The sequence below is a fragment of the Gracilinanus agilis genome, chromosome 2 (assembly GCF_016433145.1).
Source record: "Gracilinanus agilis isolate LMUSP501 chromosome 2, AgileGrace, whole genome shotgun sequence".
Taxonomy (NCBI): Eukaryota; Metazoa; Chordata; class Mammalia; order Didelphimorphia; family Didelphidae; genus Gracilinanus; species Gracilinanus agilis.
The window spans coordinates 249,476,067-249,495,319 of NC_058131.1; the positions used below are offsets into that span (position 1 = coordinate 249,476,067).

Here is a 19,253-nt window from a genome sequence, read left to right on the forward strand (position 1 = left end):
CTGAACAGTTCACCTTCCAAGCAAGGTTGTGGAGCTGCAGGTGTCCAAAGGAGGGTTCTCTTGCCACGCCACAATCCACCTTTCTCTTATTGGGCAGTTTCCTCTGGCCCTCTCCCCCACCAGAGCAGCCCGCAGCCTCTCCACCACACCCCTTTCTAGTTAAGGATGGAGACCGAAGGCGTCCTGTTCCTTTAAGAGGAAGATACCAAGTGCTTTCTTGTTTATACACTCTCCCTCGGTTGCCTGAAGTTAAAAATCGGGCATAGAAGAGCAAAGAGTAAAGAGTAAAAAGGCTTCCCTCTCGAGCGAGGGCATCTTTGGGAGAAGGAGGCCTAGCAGGGGCTACACTGGAGACCGAGCTGACTTGTGCCCCCCACTCCTGTTGAGAGATGGTCCAATCCCAATATGGCCGCCACCATGAAGAAGGCGGTGAGTGGGGCTCTTCAGGGGTTTGTGGCTTTGGGACGGAGTATCGGGACCTCAGATGGCTCAAAATCTGGGAATTGCGGGGGGCTGGAGCCGGCGAAAGATTTGTGGAGGGTGTGGGCTAACTAGGGAGTGCTGGCCCGCTAGATGTGGCTCTCTGTCTTAGGAGCCCGCGTCCGTAGCGGTCTCGTCTCCCCGCGGGGCCTAGGGGGGGCGGTGGTGGAGTTAGGCGTGAGGCCAGGGCACCTCCTCGGTCCTGTGTGGGGTCAAGAGTCTGGAAGTTCCAAGGGACTTTGCTAGGGATTGGGGAATGGCCCTTTGGCTCCCCACTCTCTATTCATCCCTGGGATCTGGGGTCCCCTGAGGATCCTCCCAGACCCCGAGGATTGGCACCTTACCCCAGGGCACAAGGGCAGTGGCGGTCCTGCCTGAATTCGGCACCCTGGGGAGGGGAGGGATAGGAGATTCTTAGGGTGCTTAGTAAGTTCTCTGTGGGGTGAACGCGAGGTGGTGAAGTTTTGGCTCAATTCACCCTGATCCTAGGGAGGTTTAGACTCCTAGGTTTCAGAGTTGGAAGGGTACTTAGAATATTGAATGTCAGAGCCAAAAGAATTGGAGACATTGTGTGGTCCAGGGTTTTTTAAAATCCTTTTGTGTCTTGGACCTCTGATTACCTGGTGAACCCTTCTCAGAAAAATGTTTCTAAGTAATAATGATAATGGTAATAATAATGACTGGCATTTATGTAGCACCTTAAGGATTGCAATCTTATCTTATTTGAGCCTCACTACCACCTTAGGTTAGGTAGTGTACTATTGCTATTCTTATTTTATAGATAAGGAAACTGAGGTAGGCACAGGTCTTGTGGCTTACTCAATTAAGCACACCTCTTGTGTGGAGGCTATTTGTACTCAAGTCTTCAGACTTAGAACCAGTGCTCTAAAATACACAGGATTACAAAAGAAACGAATTCCAGCCATTTATTTATTTACTGGACTTTGGGATAAGAACCACTGCTCATTATACAAATAAGAAAACAGGCCCAGAGTGGGGCAGTGAATTACCCAAGGTCATTGAATTAAGTAGGAACACTAGCTTTCAATTTGGCCCTACTGGCTTAGTGAATCCAGTGTTAAGTACAAATTTAGCTGTAGATTAAACACAGATAATAAGGGTGATGAATTCCCAAAGGAAAGCGGAATATTATAAAGGAAAAAATATATAGGGAGCATTGCTACCAACTTTAAAGCCTAATTTCAGGCTATTAGGGATTACTTTTCTTTTTTGAGAGGCTGGAATTGTTAAGTCCTCACCTGTTCCACCCTTTCATTTCATAGTAAAAGTGAGATTAATTACAATAAAATGCATGGAAAAAATGATGGACTTGCCTTTGATGAACTCCTTATCAATCACCAAGCATACAGGATATTCAGGTATTTGGGATAAAAAGACAAAAATGAATTATTCCCTACCCTGGAAAGGCCTTTAGTCCTTTTGGGAAGACAGTATGTGCAAACATATCTGTCAGGAAATACCTTAAGTATCTACTCTTCTTTGGCAGTTGGGAGGATTAGGAAGGTTGGCCTTTTGAAAGTGGTTTTGATTTATTTCTTTTATAAAAGGGAGGGAGGGAATACATTAGATGGAAGATGTAGTACACCAAGTGTGGAACATATTGAAGAAAGACATGCTTTTTGGCTGGATGGCATTATGAAGGAGGGACAGTAATGTCTAGTTTGGAAAGATAGGATTCATATCTTTAGGAGATTCATCTTTGCAAAATATACACATTATATTCAGAATAAACAAAAAATAATATGCTAGAGACAAGGAAAAATCACTGGAGGTGTCATAAGTCTAGGAAGGACTGCAGAGGCCATCTGGTTTAGTTCTCATTTTTACAGATCAGAAATCTGAGGCCCTTAACTTCTGGAGATTAAGTGATTTGCTGAAGATCCCACAAGTAGCAAGCATCAGGAAAGTCTTCATTTAGGATATGATATTGGAATTGAGTTTTAAGTAAACTAGAATTTGAGAAAGGAGTACATTTCAAGTATGTTTGTATGGCTTCTGCAAAGGCAAGGATATGCAAATTTGAATACAGTAGATGAGATTTAGCGATATGGGCAGTTAGAATGTGTTAATGGAAGTTTATAATAAAGCTGGAAAGATTACCCGAAGCCAGACTGTGAAGGGCTTTAATTGCCAAATAGAGGTGTTCGTACTTGATTCTCAAGGTTATCAGGTTTTAGGACTGTTTGTTTTAGCAGGGTAATGACATAATCAGGCCTGTACATTAGGAAAATCCCTTTCAGCAGCTCTTTTGAGGATGGATTGGAATGAATAGGGAGGAGACAGGAGAAAAAGACCAATTTAGGAGGCTATTGCAATAGTCTAAGTAAGAAATGATGACAGCCTGAATTTGGGAGGTGACCATGGTGATTGGAGATATGTGGAATCAGAATCAATAGAACTTGACAGCTAATTGTATATGTGGAGTAAGGGAGAATGAATAACTAAGGTGGTACCCTTGAAAGAAATAAAAAGTTTGAAAGGTAGAAGGTTTAGGTGGGAAAGATAATAAATTCTGTTTTAGACATGATGAATTTAAGGTACTTGGATATAATATTGGTCATCTCCAATAGGTGATATGAGCTAGAGTTCAGAAAAGAGATTAGAGCTAAATGTCTAAATCTAGAAGTCATCTGCTTAAGGATGAAATTTGAAGCCATGGGAGCTTACAGAATCAGCAAGAGACAGAGTATAAAGAGGTTAGAGAGTTCAGGACACAACCATGGGACTATACTCATGGTTAAGGGATGGGATATGGATGTTAATCCAACAAATACAGATTGAGAAGGAAACCAGAAAGACAGAAGGAAAAATAACAGTAGTGTTTTAAAAATACAGAAGAGAGAATATTTGGAGGAAATTTGAGTATTAACAGGGTCAAATGCTGTGTTTTTGAAGAAAAGATTTGCAGAAAGGTACCTAAGAGTACTAGATCTCAGACTATACTTTGTTTATTTATTTAAATACTTTCCATCTTAGAATGGATTCTAAGTATCACTTCAAGGCAAAAGAGGTATAAGGGGCCAGGCAATTGGGGTTAAGTGAGTTGCCCAGGGTTGCATACAAAGAAAGTGTCTTAAGGTCAGATTTGAATACAAGACTTCTGTTTTTAGAACTGGCTTTCTATCCACTGAGCCATACAGGTTCCCCTCAGGCAATACTTTAAAGCAGTAATCAATAATGATTTGGTACTGAGTAAAAAAATAGAAAGATTGATCAGTGGAACAGATTAGGTATACAGTGATCCTCACCAACACAGGAGTTATGTGGGAGTTATGTTCCAGAGACTCCCGGCATAGGTGAAAATCCACGAAGTAGCTGCATTATATTTATTTTATTATTTATATATATGCTTTATAAACTCTTTCCATTCTCCTTTAAACCTTATTAACCTTTCCAACACTCTTATAAACTTCATATGCTCTTAAACAATTTCTGAACATATGTGCACAGTGTGGGAGAGCAAACAGACTCATGCTACAGTCACTGAGCCAATCAGTGCCCAGGATATAGAACACAGTGCTGTAGTTGGTCACCTTTATTCCATCAGCCAATAGTGTGCTGTGTATAATCTCTCATGTTGGCAAACTTGTGCAAGCAGTAGTGGCTTACTGCATTTCCATTGTGTACAATATAGCATTCATCTGCAAAATACTGAGATATAGCGAAAACTCTTCAATACAGAATTAGATATATTAAAAAAAAATAAAAACTATGATACAGTGAAGCTATGGTAAGTGAACTGTGATATAGCGAGGGACAACTATACGATGTACAGAAGCAAATGAACCCAATTGCCTAGTGTTCAGTAAACCCAAAGATTCTAGTTACCAGGTTAAGAACTTACTCTTTGAGAAAAGGTCATTGGATTTGGTAATTAAGAACTCACTATTAAGTTTGGAAAGATCAATTTCAGTTTAATGATGTATTGGAAAGCCAGTTTGTGTGGGGTTGAGAAGAGAATGAGAGAGAAAGGAGAGGCTACAGTTTAAGGCACCTTTTTTCCCTTCTCTCTCTCTTTTTTTTTTTTTAAAGAGTGGCTTTGGAAGGAAGGAGGTTTCAGTATGATAACTTGAGGGAATGGGAGAGTCAAATGAAAGTTATTTTTATTTTTAAAGAATGGGAGAGAACTGATCATATTTTTAGGCCACAAAGAACCACTGGATAGTGAGTTCATCACAGGATCATAGATTTGTTTGTAAAGGACATTGGAGACCATTTTTAGTATAACTCCTCTTTTTACAATGAAGAAGTTGCTTCTCAGGTTGTGTTTTGCCCAAGGAAACACAGTTTATTGATTGATAGTTAATAAACATTTTTAAAGTGCTTTCTTTGCCCCAGGCACTGTGAAAAATGGTGGGAATACTAAAAGGAGCAAAAGATTGTCCCTGCCCTCAAGGAGTTCACTGTAAATGGAGGAGACAAACTATATGGGCAAACTGAGGGAAAACAGTAGAATTAAGTGGGATTGGAAAAGGCTTCCTATAAAAGTTGAGATTTTAGTTGGGGGTTAAAGGGAGCTAGGAAAGCCAGTAGGTAGAGAAATAGAGGGGGAGCATTCCAGGAATGGGGGTAATCAGAGAAGGAGATTTTGTTGTTTATGGAACAGCGAGGCCAGTGTAACTGGATTGAAGAGTCTGTGGTAGCACAATAAAAAATAACGTGTATTTACAAAGCAATTTAAGGTTTACAAAATGATTTATATATGTTTCCTCATTTGATCCTCACATTTATTTTACAGAAGAGGAAACAGAGAGGTTAAGCATCTTGTCCAAGGTCACATTACTAGTAAGTGCTTGAGACAAAATTTAAACTCGGGTCTTCCTGACTCTAAATCCAGTATTTTGTGCATTGTACCACTTATTTAGCTATTTATTAGCTATGTGACTGGGTAAGTCCCTTAACATCCCTGCCTTGGGTTCCTCATCTGTAAAATTAGGGATTTGGATTTGTTGAATTGGGTCCCTTTCACCTTTAAATTCATGATCCTTTAAATGAATACCTATATAAATGTCTTTTAAGTTGTAGGATGAATATATGAATGAATGAGTGAATTAAAGAATAAATAAATAATTGATTGAATGAAAAAAACCTTTAATAAGTGCTTTCACTATGCAATAAAGTGAGAAGAAAAATCACTGGTGGGAAAACTACAGAATGAATGAAAAAGCACTTATTTAGTGCTTACTGTGTACCAGTCATTGTACTGTACATAGTCATATGTACTTATGTATATAGTCATAGTACATAAGTAAGCACTGATTGCTTTGTAATCTACGAAGAAATAAAAAGTATGAGCAATGATTTTCAAGAAGGAAACCAATGGACATGTCCTATATGATCAAGTACCCTAGAAAGATACCTGAGAAGAGGGAAAGCATCATATTAAAGTGATTATAAAATTCCATTTTAATAGTTGAGTTCTTAAAGAAATAGACTTTATTTTTGGGGGGAGGAGAATGTTGTCAGATTTGGCAAAGCTGTTCGAATGGAAGAATATAACTAACCTTCCTGCTTTTAGCTAAAATATGAATTTTCTACAAATAAAATAAAACAAATAAAGCAGATACTAATATAACACATACACCCTGAGCAGATCAAAGAAAATTAGAGTATGTTTAAGGTGTGATAAGACTAGAAAGGTAGGAGGGGTCTAGCTTATGAAAGGCTTTGAGCACCAAACAGAGGATTTTGTAGTTGATCCTTAAGGCAGTAGGGAGCCACTGGTGTGTATTGGGGGAGGGCTTTGGTGACATAGTTAAAGTTGCGCTTTAGGAAAATCACTTTGGAGGCTGAATGAAGGAGAGATTGGAGTGGAAAGAGAGTTGAGGAAGGTAAGATCCACCAATAGGCTATTTCAGTAGTCTAGAGTGATGTGATAAGGACTTGTACTGAGTGGTAGCAGTATCAGAGGAGAGAAGGATATATTCTTTTTTCCCTCTTTTTTATTTAGAATATTTTTCCATGGTTACATGATACATGATCCCTCTCCCCCTCCCCCCTCCAAGGGTATATTCAAGAAATGTTATAAAGGTGAAATAGAAAAGCCATGGTAACAAATTGGAGATGGTGGGTTAGAGAGGCATTTTTGGTGAAGTGATTTTCTCAAGGTCACACAACTAGGAAGTATCTGAGGCTATATTTGAACCAAGGACTTTCTGTCTCTAGATGCACTTCTACCACTGAGTCACCTAGCTGCCCCATATTTTTCATTTCAAAGTCATTTTTCTTTTCCTTATTGCTCTTCAGTCCACATTCAGTCATGTTGATTCTCTAGTCCATTTTATTTCTAATTCTCTTTTCCTATCACCCAAACAATAGCCTTAACTCCCTAATTAGTCTCCTAGTATTTCCTTTTATTCTATTTTCCACATAGTTGTCAAATTAATATTCCTAAAATACAGTTATGACCATAGTATTCTTCTTAAAAATCATTGGTGGATTCCTGTTGCTTCTAGAATGAAATAGAACTTCCTAAGCCTTCTATTTAAATGTCTCTACAATTAAATTTCCATTTCCCAGACTTATTTCATATTTACTTCCCTTTTCAAACTACTTTCCAGCCAATATGGTCTCTTAGCTGTTTTCCTAACTTGACATGTTATTTCCTTTGCACAGGCTCTTTTCCCTTCTACATGGAATACAATTACCTCCTTACTTCCTCTTCATAAATTCCCATTTTCCTTCAAGGTTCAGCTGGAATGCCACATTCTACTCTTTCCTTATTTCCCTGAGTTCTTAGTGCTTTCTTCCTCTTGAAATTACTTTTCATTTACTTATCTGGCCTCATATTGTGTGTGTTTTCATTATGATTCTTCATTATGATTCTTACTTGTATTTTGTTACGATTCTTCTGAATTTTGGGGTCTGGGCCTCAGGACCCTGTATAAGTCAAAAAACAATTAGAAATGATCTGTAGGAAGTATTAAACAGAAATTCCTGTGTTAGGCAACTGTTATATTCACATCTAACATTGCTTCTCCTCCACAAAAAGTATCCTCATCTTAAGATATTACTGTGATGTGTATTGGTAAAAGCATATACAGAGTGTCCCAAATGTACATAAGAAACTATATTGCTTTTTATGGCACTCAGCACTGTGGTATCTTTTTTTTTTAACCTTTACCCTCTCTTTTAGAACTGATACTGAGTATCACTTGTAAGGCAGAAGAGCAATAAAAGCAAGGAAATTGGTTTTAAGTGACTTGCCTCTGCTCATAGCTAGGAAGTATTTGAGACCAAATTTGAATCTAGGACCTCCTGTCTCTAGACTTGGCTTTCTATCCACTGAGCCAACAATCACCATACCATCTTTTAAGCTTTTGAAACTTAATGTATTTTGGATTGCCCTGTTTTAGTGGAATTTTAAATTACTAGAACAAAATTTGCAATAAAAATTTTGGACATGTATGGCAAGTAAGCAAGCAAGCAAAAACATTTGTCAAGCACTTAGTATGAGCAGACACTATACTGAGATCTGGGATACAGTAAAAGGTAAAAATGGCCCTTACCCATAAGGAGCTCACATTCAAATGAAGAAGGCAACATACAAACTGCTATACACATTCAAGATATATGTAGATGATTATTTCAGAGGGAAGTCACTGGTAGTAAAGGGAATCAACAAAGGCTTCTTGCAGAAAGGATTTTAGTTGAGATGGTCAGGGAAATTAAAGGGTTATGGATGAAGAGGAAGAGTGTAACAAACATGGGAGTCAGCCAGTGAAAATGCAGAGTTGGGAGATGTGGAGTCTTGTGTTAGAAATAGCAATGAGGCCAGTGTTACTGAATGTAGAGTATATAGAGGAAAGTAAAGAATGAGAAGATCAGAAAGAAAGGGACTGCATTATGAAGGGCTTTAAAAGATAGGATTTTCTATTTGATCCTAGGTAATAGGGAACTATTGGACTTTGTTGGTCAAACCTGTGTTTCAGGAAAATCACTTTGGTAAATTAATGGAGGGTGGAGTATACCAAGGTTGGGGTTTTGTAGAGCTTAATTAGTGATAGCATAAAGGGTGAGGGATTTGAGAATAGAGGATGTGGTGGAGTTGAACTAGTTCACTAATTGAGAAGGAAGGAGAGTGAAGCCAGTACAGGTTTGAGAAGGACTTTGGGAGAAGAGAAGTTAAGACATTACAGTGAGGATGAAGAACAGGGTTAGCAGCTGTTACAGGCAGAGGGAAAGGTGGAATTTTGGTTCTTTTTCAATATATTGATCAGTTGTGCTGACTTTCTGCTCTCCAAAAAATTACTATTTGTCCTATGAGATGGCTCTCTGGAAAGAGGCAGTAGAAGGATAGATGGGATACTATGATGATGTGAAAAACAGAAAATGTCAATAAAAATTTATTTTAAAAATATAAAGTGTGGTTAGATCCTTAGATTCAAAAGCCTATTTATTTAACCTAGTGTAAGTGAATTATACTCTTGGATTTTGAACAGGAAACTATTATCGTAGGAGAAGGAAAAATGCTTTCTATCCCTTTTCTTATAGCAGAACCCATTGTAGTTTGTCATTGCTACCATCTACAAAAACAGATCTTTCTATATCAACCAAATGTTCTCTAGTAATACTTGACATAAGTAATTGTTGCTTCCTACAGATTTGATCATTAAAAACAAGTGATTCAATTTGCTTTGATACTTATTTCTTTATATCAGTTTTCTACTTTTTTTTCTCTCAAGTCTATAGTCCTCTTAGAGTGGTATCCATCCTTTTCTGTAACTCTACTGCTATAACTCTCAAGTGCTCCAAAATTATGCCCCCCCCCCCAAAAGAAACCTCTAATTTCTGTGGAAGCTCTTCCTCTAGCTAAGTGGAGGCCAACAATTTGTGTGAATTAGTTCAGTCAAAAATGTGAATCAGGGGGCAGCTGGGTAGCTCAGTGGAGAGAGAGTCAGGCCTAGAGACGGGAGGTCCTAGGTTCAAACCTGGCCTCAGCCACTTCCCAGCTGTGTGACCCTGGGCAGTTCACTTGACCCCCATTGCTCACCCTTACCAATCTTCCACCTATGAGACAATACACTGAAGTACAAGGGTTAAAAAAAAATGTGAATCAGCTTAACTCTTAAAGGAGTTATTTGCATTTTAAAAGATGATATTTGTTAACTTAAATAAATTTCTAATTGTTGGAACTTAAAACTGGGTAATAAAATGAATTTAAACATATTGAGTTGTGTGGGGAAAGTAAGTAGATTGGACTAGGTCTCTTTTAAAAGGTGACATTGTGATTCAGGCTATCCCTGCCTGAAAAATTAAGGCTGCCATGAGCTCCCTCAGATGTTATTTTTCTTAGGTCTAGATGCTATATATTCTCTAAAAGATTCTCTAAAAGTTTCAGCTCTCTCTTTCCTACTCAAGAAGATTAATATTGTATTAGTAATATTTTTATATGAAACCTTTCTTAAACCTCTGGTTTTAAAGGTCAGCAGGCTTCTAAGCTAAAGTAATTTACTCCTAGGCCTCAAGACATCTTGAGGATGATCCTTTAGTCTTTTGTTAAAAGCAAGGTGGAGACCTGCTACTTATTTATCTGTAAACAAGAACTCTCTGTGGCATTTGGAAGCAAAAGCCCTCTTTGTCCTTGCTAAGTATATCTTCTAGGTTAAGGGTAACCAGGTCCCTAAATAAGAGATGAGAGCCACTGAAAATCTGCTTGAGTCAACTTATATCTTGTAGCTGAAGTTTGCTAGAAGAAGCTAAGCTTCATAAGTTTTCTGACATTCATTTTCCTAACATACCAGAAAAGGATGCACCATGTTTTTTTAGCTATTGAACTTTGAACCAATTAAAAGTAAGATGGTTCAGCCACAAGGCTGGAGAAAGCTCCCACCTTGTATAGACCTGTGATGGTCAACCTATGGCATGTTTGCCAAAGACGGCATGCAGAAACTTCTCTGGGTACATAAAAGCCCTTGGCTTGGCCAGCTGGGAGCCTGCATGCCTCCACCTCCCTCCCCTTTGCATTGGGGCACTGGAGCCTCCCTGCAGAGCTTGAAGCTTAACCCTTCCTCTGAATGCAGGTGGAGGGCAGCTGAGGAGATGGGGGGATAGAGGGGGGAGGAGACTGAACCATCCTATTTGCAGAGCATGGCCAGCCCACAACTGGTAGCCTGGCCTCTACCTGCCCTCCCCCCCCCCCATGCAAGGGGTCACCAGAGTCTCCCTTGGCTTGGCCAGCCTGCATCCCTGCCTCCCTCCCAATGCAGAAGTAGGTGGGGCACTTCTTGCATGCAGTTGGGGGTGTGGCATACAATGTGAGGTCAGGCACTGGCTAGTAGTCTGGGGTGGGTGAGGCATGACACAGGGTCCCTAAAAAGTTCCAGAAGGTTCACTATCACTAGTATAGACTTAAGATCACTGACCTTCATTGTGATGAAGTAATGAGGAAGAAATGAGGTTTCTAAGTCCCCTTCCTTTTTTGAATATCCACTAATGGGAACTCAGGTCATGCTGTCAGGTCATTCACAAAGCAGACATAAAACTCCCTTGAAAATCAAGAAGCTGGACTCACTTGTTAGCTCTTTTTTTCTGGCAGGAGGCTGGGAAAAAGGATCCATTTTTTGTTAATGGAATTGCATGCCCCTCACTAATAAACAGTGTTATTCTTGGAGAAATGACCTATATTTATTGGTTAAAATATGATCACTATACCCACCCCTCTCTGTCCCTGTCTCCCCCCAAACAAACACACACAGGGTTCTGTTATAGATAAAAATTAGTGGCCCCCTAATATGTACGGGTCATGTAAGTCAGGGCTGGCAATAATGCAGTTTCTTGTAACAAATATGCCACTCTTCCTAAACATTTGAACAAGCACTGATTTCAGTAATTCCACCAATACCTTATAAATAATGAAGATAATTTAAGATTTGTAACTTTTTAATTGTGTAAAAAATCTCTTGAAGTTTATGGTGGTTCTTCCGGAAATTTTTTTAACTTAATATTTTTAAGAAAATTTTCCTTGATCATTCAGTTCAACAAGTATTAAGTATTATGTGCAAGATACCATACTAGACTTCAGCATAGATAATTCCTTCACTCAAGGACCTCCTAGTGTAATGGAAGGGATACAACCTAAAAAGATAGGAATACAAAATAACTGGAGAAAAAATAGTAGGCTAACAACTAGAAGAGGGTGGAATGGGGATCAGGAAAAGGTTCAGTTAGGACTTGAAGCCTAAGCTAGCTCTTTGAGGAATCTAGCAATTCCAAGAAGTGGAGGTAAGGAATGATTTACAGGCATCCCTTCTACATTGAGCCTTTCCCCATTTCTGTTTTGATATATCATGGATCAGCATAAAAATCAAATGGAAATTGTTTGAGAATTTTGTGGAAGTTGCAGATTGCACAGAAAAAGTTTATAAACTCAGATATGCATAGTATATATCAGCACATTTCATCTTTTAATACCTTAATACACAATTTTTTTTAAAGTTAAAATAAGTTTATGAAAAGACTTATGAAAGGCAGCAGATGACATACAAGGGCTAGTAGAAATGTTAACTTTGACCTACATATATAACCCAAATTTTATAATAAGGTAGGTACTATAAACAACCCATAAAAGAAAAAAAGGAAAAATTGAGACTTTTTCTTTGGTATGAAGGGAAGGCCAAAATTTTTATGTGGATTTTCCAGATCACAAGGATGCTGTGCTCTTAACCTCTACAATGTAGAAGGGATACCAGTACTTCCACAGAAAAACAAGATGGAATGTCTAATTCAGGGAGCTTGGAGAGTATTGAGTAGGTCAATTTGGCTGGATTGTATAATATATAAAGGAGAATAATATGAATTGTTTAGGTAAAAAACATCTCTTTGTCATAGAGAATTATAGATTTAGACCTGGAAAAGGACTTAAAAGATGATCTAGGACCATGATGATGAACCTATGGCATGAGTGCCAAAAAAGGGCACACAGAGACCTCTGTGGGTACCTACAAAATTACCTGCCAGAGTTAGTTACTAGAATGGCAGAGAGACTTGGGCAGAGCTGCTCCCCTCCCCCTCTCCACTGCCCCTCTGCCCAGCAGCCCAATGGGAGCACTTACTTCCCCATGCCTTTCCTCCCCTGGTGGGGAGTGCTCAGGCCATTCTACTCTATTCCCTTTCTCCCTCCCCTATCTGGGGTAAGGGGGGATGGCACTCAGGCTGGTGGTTGAGAGGGGACACAGCAAGCAATCTCTAAAAGGTTCATCATCACTGATCTAGGATAATACCTCACTGTCGTTTTGCAGTCAAATAAAGAGACCCAAAGAGATTCACTGATTTGCCAAAGGTCATACTCAGCTGTGGGATATAGCAGAAACAGAATTCATACCTAGGTTCTTTGGTTCCCAATTTAGCATTTTTTTCCATCACATTTTTACCATTGGAATGTACTTGTATACCCATTATATCCCAGAATAATAGTTTTTCATAAGTATCATAGAAATATTATTTTATTCTGCAGTCATATGTTAACAGTAGAATTGACAAAAAAAAAAGAAAATTGCATTTCTCTGAAGACTTATTTGTGTTTTTGTGCTGAATACCACTCTCCTCGGTTTTCTTCTCCTCTCCTCCCCTTCTCTCCCTTCCCTTCACACTAGACCTAGGAGAAGAGTAGGCATGCACACTCCATGTGCACACACAGCTACTTTCAGGCCTTCCCTCTGACACCAGCATCTACAACAACTTCTTTTGAGGTCCATTCCACTATCTACTTTGTTTTCCTTAGAGGAGTGATCTACTAGGATCATTCTCATTCTTTACCCAAGGAGTTTGGTATCTAGTTCATAGTCTTCCTTTTCCTTAACTCCTGCCATCATATCTGGAGTTTTCATTGTATACATTGCAATCAGGTTCTGTCTTTACAGTTCATCAGCCTCCTCAATTCCCATGATTCATGTTAACTTGGAAATAACACAGAACTACTAAAGCAGTCAGTAAAAGCCAAGTCTTTAATTAGGAAAGAGATAGGTCCAATAATTGGTTGCTATCACAGAGCCAGGTGCCAAGATACTATACAGAGTCAGAACCCTGGGGCTCTGGGGACAGTATTTCTGGGAGGATAACTGCGTGAGATGATTCTCCAAGAAATAATAGAACTTGGGAATCTTTTATACCTTTTGGGGAACTAGGTATAGCAAACATACATTGACAGGTTGCAGCAGGCTTGGGAAAGAGGCTGCAGCCAGCAGCTAGGGTATCAGAGAGTGGTCTACTACAATGAATACTTAAAAAAAGGGTCAAGCCAAGAGCTGAGCTTCCTAGGAGAGGACTTTAATACATTGGGAGAAACTGCTAAGACAAATAAGGATACTCAACATTAGACTGTGTCCACTAGCCCCACCCAGACTGAGGTCACCAAACACTTCAAGGTCTATTATTCAGTCTGAAACAGATGAGACTGGGACTTCCCTCAGGCTGAGTTCTCAGGGGGCAGGGGAAAACTTGAAACTAGCAAAAAACCTGGTTGACTTTCATATATACCTTCCTTTTCTTTGAAACACACAAGAATGGTCATAACCTGGATCTCAAATCACTGATTTACCTTTGTAACTAGCATTCCTGTATCTGATCACAGCTTCCTATTTGCACATTTCTTCTGTCATACCTGCTAAACCTACTCTTCTGCTTTACTGTGATTACTTGTTACATCGCCCCTCCTTGCTCTCTTACTTCATAACTTCTCTGGTATCACTTTTCTCCCTCTGCCCTCTTATCTATATGGCTCAACTATATTGTCTTCCACCTTGATTCCTTTGCTTGCTTCCCCCTATCCAATCATTGTGGCTCATCTCTTACTAAAATCTATCCTTGGGTTGCTGTCACTGTCCACCTTCTCTGCTCCTCATGAACTTCTGAAATAGGAGTCACATCTTTGCTAATTGGACTTATTATACATATTTGTTTTCTCAGTGGGGCTTCACTGGGAATTCTTTATGCTTACCTATTTGACTTTATTATACTCCTCATTAGAGTTATTCTAAATCTCATCTTTTCTGCTATACTACCCTCCTCTCACATCCTGCTTTATTGAAAATCAATCAAAAGGCATTTGATAAGTGCTTACTAATTGCCAAGCACTGTGTTAAGTGCTGGGGATACAAAGAAAAAGGGGGACAAAAGGAAAAATAGAGGCCCAAAATCATGACCTTCTTCCCCCTTTGCTCCCATCCTATACCTGATAATCTCACTACCTTACATCTCATTCTCTCCTTGTCTGGCAAATGTGGCTCTTCTTGTCAAGGCCCACCTTCCACTTGTGCCCTCATTCCCTCTGTTCTCTGTGAAGTTTGCCCCTTCGTATTTGCTCTTTCATCTTTAGTTCCATCTTCACCAAATAAAGTTTTCACTAGACTTTCACATCCTTTCAAATTATCTTATAGCCTTTTTTCTCTAACAAATTAATAGAGGGGAAAATGCTTTGTTGACATTCTGTGCCTATAGTTCCTTACCTCCGCTTATTTTTCAAGGCCTGGTTTCAGTTTCACCATTTGACTGAAACTGTCTTTTACATAGTTACCTATCAGCTCCTAGTGGCAAAATCAGTGGCCTTTATTCAAAACTCATTCTTCTTGTTATCTGTAGTTTTTGAAACTCCTAGATGCTGTTCCCTATTGTTTTTTTTTTAAATTACTTTTCCCTGATTCTTTTCCTTCCTGTTTGAGCCTTCCTTCTAAATGTCCTTTCCTGAATCATACTTCATAGAACTTCTTGCAGGTTAAATGTGGGTGACTCTCTCCTCTAGGCTCAGTCCAATGTACTTCCCCTTTTTTCCCTACTTATTCTTACTTGGTGATCAATTCTTCTGAATTCAGAGATTTTTTTCTATGTAGATGACTCCCAAATTTGTATTCTTAATCCTATTCTCCTAAATTTCAGAACTGTATCATCTGCTGGCTGAATGTGTCTATTTGGATATTTTTTCTATCAGCACATCTCAAACTCAACATACCTAAAATAATGGAACTCTTTCTCTTTTCCCTCAAATGGATACTTTTAAATTTTCCTTTTTTTGTGAGGATCTGAACATCCTTTGAGCCATCTACTTCCAAAATCTTTCATATTGTCCTTGGCTTTTCCCTTTCCTTCCACCCTTATATTCAGTCAGGTCTTTTCAGCTATAACTTCCCTACCTTTCTTCTCTCTCAAATAATTACTTTGTTAATTTAAGGACTCATCAACTGTCATATCTGGTTGCTTATAGCAAGTTCCTAATGTATTTTTTGTTTTTCATCTCTGATTTCATTTCATATTTCATCTCTGATCCATAGAGCTGTCAAAATAATCTTCAAAATGCACAGGTGTGACCATCTCACTTTGTTGCTGAAGAACCTCAAGTAATTTCTTATTGCCTATAGGATAAAATACAGCATAAACTTGTCTTGTCAGCTTGACACTTAAAACTATCAACTGTCTGATTCCAGGCTGTCTTCGTTTTTTTTCATTTATTCCCTTTCATTTATTTTTTTATTCATTTCATTTATTATTTCATTTATTCTCTTTCATATGTTTTATGTGTTGGTCAAATAGTCTGACAATGCTTTTTTAATTTGCAGGTCTGTTTCATAATTTTGCATCTTTACACTGGATATCCCTCATGTCTGAAACATTTTTTTTTCTTACCTCAGTCTCTTAAAATCTTTTGAATCCTTCAAGGCTCAATACAAGTATTTGTGGGAAGCTTTTATTGGTCCTTCTAGTTGTTTATACTCTCCCGTCTCAAAATTATCTTGTCCTTTCTTATTTGTAAGAAAGGACTTACATCTAATCCTCAGTATCTTGAATATAGAAGTCACTTAATAAATACTTACTGAACTTTCCTATCAAATATGGGGAATAGGAAATAGGTAATTAAAACATTAAGAATAACGGTTTATATACTGCTTCACTGATTAAATAATTTGTTTTACAGAAAAAATAAAAATTTGTTTTTCAGGCTGCAGAAGATGTCAACGTCACTTTTGAGGACCAACAAAAGATTAACAAATTTGCACGGAATACTAGTAGAATCACAGAACTGAAGGAAGAAATAGAAGTTAAAAAGGTATTATGAAAATCTTAAATTTTATAATTGGCAAAAATGAAGTTAATGGTAGTCATACATTATCGTTTTTTAATACTTGTGAACTCAGAAACTACTGTTTATAGAAATCTAGAGGGAGTTGTGGTATTCATATCTTGAGCGTTTCATTTTTACAACATTTTAAAAGTTGATTATTTAGGATTTTATATTTATATTTAACTTTTAATTATTTATAGAGATAGAATTCTTTATAAAGCAAAACTTTCCCTTACCTTTTCAGTCATTGTCTCAAAAAGAAAGTTAGTTCTTGTATTTTTAATAGTTAATTTGAAAATTCTCCTTTTAAGTGGTATTTTCTCTTGAATTTATAGAAACAGCTTCAAAATTTAGAGGATGCATGTGATGATATATTGATGATGGATGAAGATTCGTTAATGATTCCCTATCAAATTGGTGATGTTTTTATTAGCCACTCTCAAGATGAAACCCAAGAAATGCTGGAAGAAGCTAAGGTATATTGGGAATCTGTGTGTATGTTAGTTTTTGTTTGCATTAAGACATGTGTTGGTACTGATCATACAAAAATTGAAATTGACCATTGTGTTTATAGTTCTGAAATAGTCAGAAAGACAGCCATCAGTAAAATTTATATTATGATTCTTGGTTTGGAAAATGGTGATATATTTGAATCTAATTACCAAATTGTTGTACCATTCATTTGCTTCTCAGAAGTTTTCACTTTTAAAGCTTTTATTATTTTTGCTATAGTTCTTTAGAAATCACACGAGAATAACTTGAATTGAATTACTACTAATCAGTTGTCTTCTTTTCCAGAAAAATTTGCAAGATGAAATTGAAGCATTAGAATCCAGAGTTGAATCGATCCAACGAGTGCTAGCTGATTTGAAAGTTCAGTTATATGCAAAATTTGGGAGCAACATAAACCTTGAAGCGGATGACAGTTAAAAGTTTCTAAATATAAATTTTTTATTTGTTTAATAAACTTGAATATTGGTAACAATGATTTCCATTCTTCATATGATGTTGAAATCAAATCAACATTTTTTTCTTTAAAAAAAATTCCAGTCCTTTATTTAATGAAAACCTGCCTATTTTCATGTCTTGCTTATTTATTTTATATTTTTTAAAGAAAAAGCAGCCTACATCTGTGTATTTTGCATAATAATAATTTCAAGGTAAGGGTCTTTGTGTCCTGTTTATTAAAGCCAGTTAAGCAATCTTTTTATGTTTCTATATTGTCATTTAGAATTTCTGATTTCACATTTTCCTTTACAGGGCTAATTGCAATTTTATGTCTTTATTTCTGTTGAGAATGCTTTGTGTTGGTATCCCCACTACATGGATAATGAAGAGTCCAATAAGAAACCAGTTATAAAAAGTAGGATTAAAATGTATGGTTTCCAGTTCTATTAACCATACTTTCTTCTCAATGAAAACAATATCAAAAGGACATCTATCTCCTATATTCATTTGATTCTATAAAATCATTTAATTTGGTGCCCTTTTGGAATAGGCACTGTTTTTTAGTAAAAAAGTAGATAAAGACTAGACAATAATAACACAATGTAGATGGAAAGACTAGAATATAAATTGTCAGGCAGCAAGAGACCTTACTGATTATCAACTCCAAACCCTTTGTTTTTACAGATGAGGAAATTTAAGGCCCAGGGAAGTTAAGTGACCTGCTGACTTAGAAACCAAGATTATACACTAGAAATGAGAATGTGTATTTGAGTTTTTTCTAGACTCACTGTGCAAGGTCTATATTATCATTCCAATAATCCTCACATGTTACATTTGGTATTTGATAAATATTGATGATGAAATATATATTTTAAAAGCCTGCTAGTATTTCCAAATAGAAATAAACTCATTTTTAAGAATAAAAAGTATACTTTTCTTTTTAAGAAATCAGAAAGGAATTCAGATGTTTTAATAATTTCATTGTTTTAACTTTCCAGTAGATGGCACTGATATGCCAAAATACTCATTTAAATACTTTGACATATAATAGGAATATTTTCCATTAAATATTCACTTGCTATCAGAGGAGAGTTTGCAAGGTTAAAAATGGAATGAGTTTTTGTGTTACATAATAGCATGTGAAATTTTGGGAGGTCCACACTTACTATTTCATTGGTATTGAGAACTCCCAATGAACTTTCCTTACCAATGCAGATCACCAGTTGGTTTGTAGTTTCTGGTACTGGAGAATTACCTGGAGAACTGAGAAGTTAAATTACTTTGCCAAGAGACATTCAGCCTTTGTGCTGAAGAGGCAAAGACAAATGCCCCAAACTTCCTAATTCTTAAGCATAGAAATGCTTACCATCATGACAAGCTGCTTCATCAGACAAACCAAAAAATAACAATTGTGTGTAGCCTCCTTGAAACAACTGAGGAACATATAAGTAGAAAAATGTTCATAAAATGAAAACAAAAATCTTTAAAGGAGCTATATAGCTACCAAGATAGTAACATGTTATGAGGGTCAAGGATTTAGTGTAGAAAGAAATGGCTTACCCATCTTACTAATTTATAGTTAAGAACTAAATTCTGGAAATGTGAAAAGATTAGGTTATTTATACTCTGTTGGTATTTTATTTTCTCCTTGTATGTGTCTAGTTAATATTCCATTGGTAGTTTTTTTTTTTTAAAGATAACAGTAGTACTGTCAGCTTCCTCATTCTAGAAATTGCTTTTATTAATACAGCCC

General features: G+C 37.3%; 1 protein-coding gene across 2 annotated transcripts; it reads left to right on the forward strand.

The window, feature by feature from the left end:
- The first annotated feature begins 389 nt into the window (after positions 1–389).
- On the forward strand, positions 390–17,758 carry PFDN4 (prefoldin subunit 4). 2 transcript variants are annotated; one of them, XM_044661120.1, is made up of 4 exons: positions 390–449; positions 16,430–16,537; positions 16,888–17,028; positions 17,351–17,758. In XM_044661120.1, the coding sequence occupies exons 1-4, from the start codon at positions 390–392 to the stop codon at positions 17,480–17,482; spliced, it is 441 nt and encodes a 146-aa protein (XP_044517055.1). In that variant the 3' UTR covers positions 17,483–17,758. The 2 variants fall into 2 exon arrangements, with proteins under 2 accessions (XP_044517055.1, XP_044517056.1); XM_044661121.1 differs by having other exon boundaries at positions 398–429.
- The last annotated feature ends 1,495 nt before the right edge of the window (positions 17,759–19,253 follow it).